The sequence below is a fragment of the Macaca thibetana genome, chromosome 3 (assembly GCF_024542745.1).
Source record: "Macaca thibetana thibetana isolate TM-01 chromosome 3, ASM2454274v1, whole genome shotgun sequence".
Classification (NCBI taxonomy): Eukaryota; Metazoa; Chordata; class Mammalia; order Primates; family Cercopithecidae; genus Macaca; species Macaca thibetana.
Genome location: NC_065580.1, coordinates 129,919,859 through 129,930,095, shown reverse-complemented (window position 1 = coordinate 129,930,095; position 10,237 = coordinate 129,919,859). Strand labels below are relative to the sequence as shown.

The following is a 10,237-nucleotide window of genomic DNA, read 5'->3' as shown; positions in this document are numbered from 1 at the left end:
TGTGAACAATTTGTTTTTTTTTTACACATGCAAATATTATCTTAATTTAAAAAAACAGGTAGACCAGGCATGGTGGTTCATGTTTGTAATCCCAGCACTTTGGGAGGCCGAGGTAGGCGGATCACTTAAGGTCAGGAGTTTGAGACCAGCCTGGCCAACATGGTGAAACCCTGCCTCTACAAAAATACAAAAATTAGCTGGGTGTGGTGGCGGGCACCTGTGATCCCAGCTATTCAGGAGGCTGAGGCATGAGAATCGCTTGAATCTGGGAGGCAGAGGTTGCAGTGAGCCAAGATGGTGCCACTGCACTCCAGCCTGGGCGATAGAGCAAGACCTCATCTCAAGAAACAAAACATGTAATATAACACTGAAGGCAGGCCAAGTGCTGTGGCTCAAGCTTGTAATCCCAGCAGTTTGAGAGGCCGAGGAGGGCAGATCACCTGAGGTCAGGGGTTCGAGACCTGCCTTACCAATATGGTGAAACCCCCGTCTCTATTAAAAAAAAAAAAAAAAATGAGCCAGGTGTGGTGGCACATGCTTGTAATCCTAGCTACTCGGGAGGCTGAGGCAGGAGAATTGCTTGAACCTGGGAGGTGGAGGTTGCAATGAGCTGAGATTGTGCCATTGCACTTCAGCCTGGGTAACAAGAGCAGAACTCCATCTTAAAAAAAAGAAAAAAGAAATACACCACAGGCCAGGTGTGGTGGCTGACCCCCATAATCCCAGCACTTTGAAAGGCTGACATGGGAGGATGGCCTGAGCCCAGGAGTTCGAGACTAGCCTGTGCAATACAAAATAAAATAAAATAAAAAGTGGCTGGGCGTGGTGACTCACGCCTGTAATCCTAGCACTTTGTGAGGCCAAGGTGGATGGATCACCTGAGGTCAGGGGTTTGAGACCTGCCTTACCAATATAGTGGCCTGCAAGACAGAATGAGACTCCATCTCAAAAAGAAAGTAATAATATATTAATAAAATAATAATTTAAAAATATAAAGAAATGCATCACAGTGTTGACTTTCAGTAGGAGAGTTACAGCTATGTTCTTTTCTTCTATTTTTTTTGTATTTTCCAGGTTGCTTTGTGTATTGTTCTGAAAATAATAAAATCATCTATTGTATTAAAAAGAAAGACTGGGCCGCACAGTTTGGGTGTGGTGGTTCACACCTGTAACCCCAGCAATTTGGGAGGCTGAGGTGGGAGGATCACTTGAGCTTAGGAGTTCAAGACCAGCCTGGGCAACACAGTGAGACCCTATTGAGGCTGCAGTGGGCCATGATCATACCTCTGTATGCCTGCCTGGGCAAAAGAGTGAGACCCTGTCTCAAAACAAAAACCAAAACCCAAAAGACTGTAAGGATATATGGTATAATAGTAATAACGGAGGCTGAGTGCAGTGGCTCACGCCTGTAATCCCAGCACTTTGGGAGGCTGAGGCAGACAGATCACTTCAGGTCAGGACTTTGAGACCAGCCTGGCCAACATGGTGAAACTGCATCTCTACCAAAAAATACAAAAATTAGCTGGTATGGTGGTGCACACCTGTAATCCCAGCTACTTGGGAGGTTGAGGCACGAGAATCGGTTGAAGCCAGGAGGTGAAGGTTGCAGTGAACTGAGATTGTGCCACTGCACTCCAGCCTGGGTGACAGAGCAAGACCCTGTCTCAAAAAAAAAGAAAAAAAAGTAATCACTGAGACTATGGAATTATAATTATTTTTTTAAATAAATATTCATGTTTTATTTAAACATTCATATTTAAATACATATTTATATTTACATATGTTAAAAATCAGAATTGTATACTCAGAAAAAGTCAAATTTAATGAAAACATATTTTGTTTTTGTTTCTTCCCCAGAGAACAAATTTAATATCTAAAAACAAAAATCTTTAAAAATAAGTAAATGTCCATGAGTGTTGAAGTGTATGTTTCAGGAGAAAGAGGCAGGAACTATTACAGTACACCTGGGTCTGGATCCCAGCTGACCCACCGTGACCTTGACTTTCACCCTCCCCATGGCCTCACCCTCTCTGTTGCCCGTTCCAGAGGCCAGGCCCTTACTGGAGCTGGTTAATGATGACCATGAGGATGTGCTCTCGGGCCTTCAGGATCTTCTCAAGCCGGTGGATGTCGTAGGTGTTGGGGTTCCGGAAGGGGATGTCATCAGGCAGACCCGTGACCTCCACGGCATCTGGACTGTCCCGGATCGGTTTATAAGGGACCAGCACCGGTCGGTTCAGGCCCAGGGCCTCACCTAGAGGGCACAGGAAGTCACAGTGAGGAAAGATGTCTCCTGTCCAAGGCAAAGCCCGGTAGGGAAAGGGCTGGAGTCTGGTCTGCCTCAGCCCAGCAGCCATCACACCTAGAGAATTTAAAAATCAAGACACACAGGCTGGGTGTGGTGGCTCATACCTGTAATCCCACGACTTTGGGAGGCTGAGGTGGAAGGATCGCTTGAGCCCAGAAGATCAAGACCAGTCTGGGCAACATGGTGAAACATCCTCTCTACTAAAAATAGAAAAATTAGCCGGGAGTGGTGGCGCACGCTTGTAGACCCAGCTACTTGGGAGGCTGGGGCAGGAGGATCGCCTAAGCCCAGGAGGTGGAGGCTGCAGTGAGCAGAGATTGCACCACTGTACTCCAACCTGGGCAACAGAGTGAGACCCTGTTTAAAAAAAAAGAAAATCAACATACACAAAATGTGGGTCATAGGCAGAGCAGCCGTGTCCCCAGGGAGCAGGCAGGCCAGCTGGGGGCTTCTGAAGGCGAGGCTGGCTGCAGAGGGAGGGAGGGCCTCCTGCTTCCCCCGGGAGGAGGGCTTGGTGTGCTGATCCCGACCACAGGCACTGACCGTATTTCTCGTTGAAGAGTTCCTTCACCTGCTCCCACAGGATCACCTTCTCCCCGAGTCTGTTGGCGTCATCTTTATCTAAAGAGGAAGACAAGGGGGCATGAGAGTTGGCATCGGCTTGGCCACCGGACCTGCTGCTTCTCCCACCAGGCATCCCTGACTTGCCAAAACATTATCTGCAGGCCCCACCCACTCCCATGCACCTGTTTGTTTATTTATTTATTTATTTATTTAATTTTATTTATATATTTTTGAGACAGAGTCTCGCTCTGTTGCCCAGGCTGGAGTGCAGTGGCATGATCTCAGCTCACTGCAACCTCCACCTCCCAGGTTCAAGCGATTCTCCTGCCTCAGCCTCCCAAGTTGCTGGGATCACAGGCACACACGACCATGCCCAGCTAATTTTTGTATTTTTTAGTAGAGACGGGTTTTCACCATGTTGCCCAGGCTGGTCTCACTCTTGGGCTCAGGTGATCCACCCACCTCAGCCTCCCAAAATGCTAGGATTACAGGCTTGAGCCACTGCACCTGGCAGTAGCTGGTTACTAGTCTCAGTTGTTGGTCTGTCCATCCATCCATTTTTCTTTTTTTGAGACATGGTCTTGCTCTGTCATCCAGGCTGGAAGGCAGTAGTGCAATCATAGATAGCTCATAGTAGCCTCCAAATCCCAGGCTCAAGTGATCCTCCTGCCTCAGCCTCCTGAGTAGCTGGGAATAAAGATGTGTGCCACCACGCCTAATTTTTTAAATTTTTGTTAGAGATGGAGCCTCGCTATGTTGCCCAGGCTGATCTTGAACTCCTGGCCTCAAGTGATCCTCTTGCCTTGGCCTTCCAAAGTTCAGGAATTACAGGTGTGAGCCACGGTGGCCAGCCCATCCTACATTTTCTTACCAGTGTCCCCAGCACAGGCCCTGTGTTGGGCATGAAACAACCTAAAGAGAAGAGACAGGGCTGCTCCCCTGAGGGGATCCCAGCCAGAGGGGGTGTCACCTGGTCACTAAAGTACAACAGAACACACTTAGGAGACAAGGGGCATGAATCAGGAATGCCCACCCTGTCTGGGCAAGTCTGGGGAGACCTCCCCCAGGAGAGCAGGATGCTTGAATGGGCTCTCAAGGCCTGACATGGTGGCTCATGCCTATAATCCCAGCACTTGCGGAGGCAGAGGCAGGCAGATCAATTGAGGCCAGGAGTTCGAGACCAGCCTGGCCAACATGGTGAAACCCTGTCTCTACTAAAAATACTAAAAAAATCTCTACTAAAGATTAGCTGGGTGTGGCAGCGGGCACCTGTAGTCCAGCTACACGGGAGGGCGAGGCAGGAGAATCGCTTGAGCCTGGGAGGTGGAGGTTGCAGTGAGCAGAGATCACGTCACTGTACTCCAGCCTGGGAGACGGAGACCTGTCTCAAACAAAAATGAAAACAACAACAGAAAAAAACGGACTCCGAAAAGGCAGGTAGGAGTTTGTGAAGGATGGAGTGGCAGTGGGAAGACAATGGGGCAGAAGGACCATCCAATCACAGGCACTCAAGGGTGAAAGATCCTGTGTTGGCCGGGTGCAGCAACTCACACCTGTAATCCCAGCACTGTGGGAGGCCGAGACGGGCAGATCACCAGAGGTCAGGAGTTCGAGACCACCCTGGCCAACATGGCGAAACCCCGTCTCTACTAAAAATACAAAAATTAGCCAAGTGTGGTGGCGGGCACCTGTAATCCCAACTACTCAAGAGGTTGAGACAGGAGAACTGCTTGAACCTGGAAGGCAGCGGTTGCAGTGAGCCAAGATCGCGCCACTGTGCTCCAGACTGGGCGACAAGAGTGAAACTCCGTCTCAAAAAAAAAAAAAAAAAAAAAGGAAAAAAAAAGAAAGATCCTGTGTACTGGAAGTGGCTGAACTTCGGGGTGGTATAGGGGAGACGACTGATGGGCCTAGCGGGGTCTGTGCATAGGGGCTGGTGTGACTGTGCTGGGCTGTTGGAAATCCCCTGACTGCTCGCTGGCCAAGATCTGTGAATGGGAAACAGACTGTGTCTGGGAGTGTGGGGGCTGTGCATTCTCCCCGCTCACTGCCCAGGCAACCGTCATGGCCTATCTGCTACTTGAGCCCTGGCGTGCTCCGCTGTCCCCTCCCTGTAGCCTAGAGAAGCTGTTGGGGTCAGTTGGCCCTGGAGACGGGGCCTGAGCTGGGCTGTAAGGCTGAGGGGTGGTTGGGCTGGAGATGGGGTCTGGGGTAGAGCTCTGCAGCAGCCTGCAGGCTTGTGCCAGGGTTGAGGACGGGGCTGGGATGGCAGGAAGGGTGGTTTGCATGTCCAACAGGAAATCTCCTCTCTGAGAAGCGTGGGGTCACGTGGGCTGGGCCTCTGGGGCAGGCGGATAGGGTAAGGGTGAGATGTTGGGGGAGTAGAGCTAGAAGCAGGCAGGGAGCCAGGGCCGGATGATGTAGGGCAGAGGAGACTGATGGATCTTTGGAACAAAATGACTCCTGTTTTTTTTCCTCTTGTTTTTCCAAGACAGAGTCTCACTCTGTTGCTCAGGCTGGAGTGCAGGGGTGCGGTCTCGGTTCACTGCAACCTCTGCCTCCCAGGTTCAAGCTATTCTCGTGCGTCAGCCTCCTGAGAGCTGGGACTACAGGCGCCTGCCACCACGTCTGGTTAATTTTTGTATTTTTAATAGAGATGGGGTTTTGCCATGTTGGCCAGGCTGGTCTCGAACTCCTGAGCTCAGGTGATCTGCCTACCTTGGCCTCCCAAAGTGCTGGGATTATAGGCGTGAGCCACCGTGCCCGGCCTGACTACTATTTTTTGACTCCCTGTTTCCCAGGTTGGAGTACAGTGGTGCCATCATGACTCACTGCAGCCTTGAACTTTTTGGTTCAAGCAATCCTCCCCGCTCAGCCTCTCAAGTCGCTGGGGCTCCAGGCATGGACTACCGTGCCAGACTAAGGTTTTTTTTAAATTTTTTGTAGAGAGAGTCTCTCTCTGTTGCACAGGCTGTTCTTCAACTCCTAGGCTCAAGCGATCCTCCTGCCCTCAGCCTCCGAAAGTGCTGGGATTACAGTTGTGAGCCACTGTGCCTGGCTCTTTTTTTTTTTTTTTTTTTTTTTTTTTTTTTTGAGACGGAGTCTCGCTCTGTCACCCAGGCTGGAGTGCGGTGGCCGGATCTCTGCTCACTGCAAGCTCCGCCTCCCGGGTTTACGCCATTCTCCTGCCTCAGCCTCCCGAGTTGCTGGGACTACAGGCGCCCGCCACCTCGCCCGGCTAGTTTTTTGTATGTTTAGTAGAGACGGGGTTTCACTGTGTTAGCCAGGATGGTCTCGATCTCCTGACCTCGTGATCCGCCCGTCTCGGCCTCCCAAAGTGCTGGGATTACAGGCTTGAGCCACCGCGCCCGGCCTACCTGGCTCTTTTAATCTTGAAAACTCTGCGAAGAGCTCACTTCTGTTTAGAGGCTGCCTTGGGAACTGCATCTCCTGGGCTGGTGCTCTGTGCTGCTTGGAGTCTGCTGACCCCATCTGGGTGGTTTGGCCTCCTATGCACAAGCTGCCCAGAAGGGAGGCCCTGTTCCCAATGTGGGGGTTGCCCCAAAGAGCAGGGAGCTTCCCACAGGAGACAGGCTGGGCACCTGCTTGGCCTGGTTCCTCCTTTTCCCAGGGCTCCAACACTCACCACCTCAGGTCCTTCCAAACCCTGCAGGTCCCTGGCCTGGTCCATCCACACCCACATTGAGGAATCTCCGCACATCTCTGAGTTGCTGCATCTGTCTTCAGGCACAGCCTGCCAGCCCCCCTGGGTGCCCAGATACACTGCAAACATCAGCCATCCCAGACAATGTCCTCCTCCCGTGTCCCTATCTTGTGGAGTAATGCCTCTAATTCAGCCACACCAAGACCCCACGCTCCACATCCCCTAGAACCCTCCTCTTCTCCTGTGGCCCAACATGGCCCTTTCTTTCAGGACTAGGATGTGGGAAGAATCAAGGCCACCCTTGTCCAAATCCCATGCAGACCACTGTAATGGAGTCCTGGGCCCAAGGACCAGCTCCTAGAGCCTGCAGGGAAGCGACGGCACATTCTATCTGTCCCCATGCCACTGAGGAATCTTTGGTGGCAGAATTCTCAGTAGGCACGGCCGTGCGTGCACAGTACAGAGAAAGGATGGCCTGGATCACACACATCACTGTGTGCAGATGCTTTCCTAGACACTGCAGCCAAGGACACAGAGGCTCAGAGAAGTAAAGAAGCTTGCCCAAGGTCACACAGCCACTAAGCACCAGGAGTACTCTGTGTCGACCCCAAAGCCCTGGTCTTTCCACTCTACCATGAGCCCTGGGTTTCCTGATGTCTCGGATTCCCCTACATTTCTTTCTTTCTTTCTTTTTTTTTTTTTTTAAGAGTCATGCTCTGTCACCCAGGCTGGAGTGCAGTGGTACGATCTTGGCTCACTGCAACCTCTGCCTCCTGGGTTCAAGTGATTCTCATGCCTCAGCCTCCCAAGTATCTGGGATTACAGGTGCCCACCACCATGCCTGGCTAATTTTTGTATTTTTAGTAGAGACAGGGTTTCACCATGTTGCTCAGGCTGGTCTCGAACTCCTGGCCTCAGGTTATCTGCCCGCCTCAACCTCCCAAAGTGCTGGGATTACAGATGTGAACCACCATGCCTGGCATCTGCTATAGTAGCTGTAGAAAGCAGGCTTAATCTTTAAGATAGTTTCCTCTAAATCTGTTGCTCTCAGCCCACAATGCCACCCCTCTGTCTTCTCCTGTGCCGGGACAGAGTGAGACTCAAAGTCAGAGCTCTACGAAGCCTGCAGGATAGAAAGAAGCTTAGCAGGCCCCTCAAAGACGAGGCCCAGAACGGGCATAGTGGCTCACTTGAGGTCAGGAGTTCTAGACCAGCCTGGCCAACATGGTGAAACCCCGTCCCTACTAAAAATACAAAAAATTAGCTGGGCGTGGTGATGCGTGCCTGTAATCCCAGCTACTCAGGAGCCTGAGGCAGGAGAATCCCTTGAACTGGGAGGTGGAGGTTGCAGTGAGCTGAGATTGCGCCACTGCACTCCAGCCTGGGCGACAGACCGAGACTCCATCTCAAGAAAAAAACAAAATAAGACAAGCAAACAAACAAAAAACATGGGACCCCAAACTCACTATGCCAAAGGGAAATGGTAAGCTTGGGAACTGAGTCACGCGATAGCCTTTTGTCCCTAAGCAGATAGTTGTGAGACAGAAGGTCACCTATCTCCCCTGGTGGCCTCCCTCACCCTGGCCATGTAAAATCACAGCTTATCTTCACCGGCAGGGGACAAAGATAAGAAGAGAAATCATTGCTCTGTCCACCCAAGACAAATGTGTATTTGACTTCCTCTATTCTGTTTATCTTATGTAAAATGCAGATTTACTGAGCACAGGACGAATACATCATTAACTATTCCCCTTCCCCCTTTATTTTTTTATTTTTTGAGACAGAGTCTCACTGTTTTCCAGGCTGGAGTGCAGTGACCTGATTTTGGCTCAATGCAACCTCCGCCTACCGGGTTTGAGTGATTCTCGTGCCTCAGCCTCCAGAGTAGCTGGGATTACAGGCACCCGCCACCACGCCTGGCTAATTTTTTTTATTTTTAGTAGAGACGGGGTTTCATTATGCTGCCCATTATGCTCCTGACCTCAGGTGATCCACCTGCCTTGGCCTCCCAAAGTGCTGGGATTACTAGCGTGAGCCACTGTGCCCAGCCCCTCTTTCCCCTTGAAATACCAAAGTCCTCAAAACCCTCTCTGGAAAAAAGCACAGGCCACAGACCCTATTGCAGCTTGAGTCTCTTTTTCCTGGCTGTGTCCTCCACTATGGCAAAATAAATCTCTAAATCGATGGAGACCTGTTTCAGGCACTTTTTGGTTTACATGGCCCACGGGAGCCTGTAACAGGGATCCTGACTCAGCTGGGAGTCAGGGAGGGCTTCCCAGAGGAGGTGACCACCAGACGGGGCCCAAAGCTCCAAGGATGCGGGCTCATCTGCACGCTGGGGCTCATCACACGGACCTCCAAGGCAGTTGGGAGCGGCGAGTAAGACACAAGGAAACTTGCAGTATCTTGTAATTTCGGGTGCTCAACATGCATTAGCCAATCAGGAAACTTCCCCTGTTCCTTCCAAGTCTTGCCTGGTCTGGGGAGAAGTGCAACCCTAAACCAGTCTGCGGCTAACCGGGAGTGACACTACGGGGCAGTCAACAGGACACTATGGCAGTTCTATATGGTGCACACAGGTGCCAGGCGGTGAACCAGAAGTGGCGGGAGTGTGCATGTGAGGAAAGTGGGGCTGGGCTGGCTGAGGGGGCTGGTGGTTTGGGGAGGCGTCCTGATCACCTCTGGAGTGTGGCGAGGTGGAGTGGGGCTAAATGCCTTTGTTAATAACACCAAGAACTGGCCGGATGTAGTGGCTCATGCCTGTAATCTCAGCACTTTGGGAGGCTGAGGTCAGGAGTTTGAAACCAGCCTGGGCAACATGGCAAGACCCTGTCTCTAAAAAAAAAAAAAAAAAAAAAAAAAATTAGCTGGGCATGGTGGTGTGTGCCTATAATCCCAGCTACCCGGGAGGCTGAGGTGGGAGGATCGCTTAAGCCTGGAAGTTTGCAGTGAGCCATGATCGCACCACTGCACTCCAGCCTGGGCAACTGAGCTAGACCCTGTCTCGAACAAACAACCAACAAAAATTAAAAAATAAACAAGCTCGGCACATACTATGTGCAGACACTGTGCAAGGCCCACAATGTGCCTTGTCCGTGGGATTCTCTAGCTCAGTCAACATCAAGCTCAGGAAGAACAATGATTTTTCTCTGTAGCTGCTCTTGCATTTTCCTACCTCTTTCTTTTTATTTAATTTAGAGGACAGATAATTACTTTTTTTTTCTTTTTTTGATACAGACAGGGTCTTGCTGTCATTCAGGCTGAAGTGCAGTAGCTAGGACTACAGGTGCAGGCCATCACGCCCAGCTAATTTTTCCATTTTTTGTAGAGATAAGATCTTGTTATGTTGTCCAAGCTACATTTTTTTATATCGTGAGTTTTTGAAGGAAATGGGGCAGGGCAGGCTCTGGTAGGGGCTGGACTGGATGAGCCCCTGCTTGAATGCCTGTATACAGTGGGGAAAAGGGGGATTTCCAGGGACAGGGATGGGGAAAGTTCCTGGCTCATTAGACAGGAAGGCAATCTTGAGTCTAACCCCGAATGCTGTGTGGTGTACGGAAAGTCACTCAACCTCTCTGAGCCTGTTTCCACATTCCTCAACTGGGACTCTGGGCCTGTTGGATCTAATCTCACAATCAAAAAGCACTACAGGCTGAGCAGAGTGGCTCATGCCTGTCATCCCAGCACTTTGGAAGGCTGAA

General features: G+C 50.8%; 1 protein-coding gene across 1 annotated transcript; it reads right to left on the bottom strand.

Moving 5' to 3' along the window:
* Positions 1–2,031: 2,031 nt before the first annotated feature.
* LOC126950314 (general transcription factor II-I repeat domain-containing protein 1-like) lies at positions 2,032–2,383 on the bottom strand. The gene has a single exon (XM_050783606.1). It carries the CDS (start codon positions 2,355–2,357, stop codon positions 2,058–2,060), a length of 300 nt encoding a protein of 99 aa, XP_050639563.1. The 5' UTR covers positions 2,358–2,383; the 3' UTR covers positions 2,032–2,057.
* Positions 2,384–10,237: the final 7,854 nt, after the last annotated feature.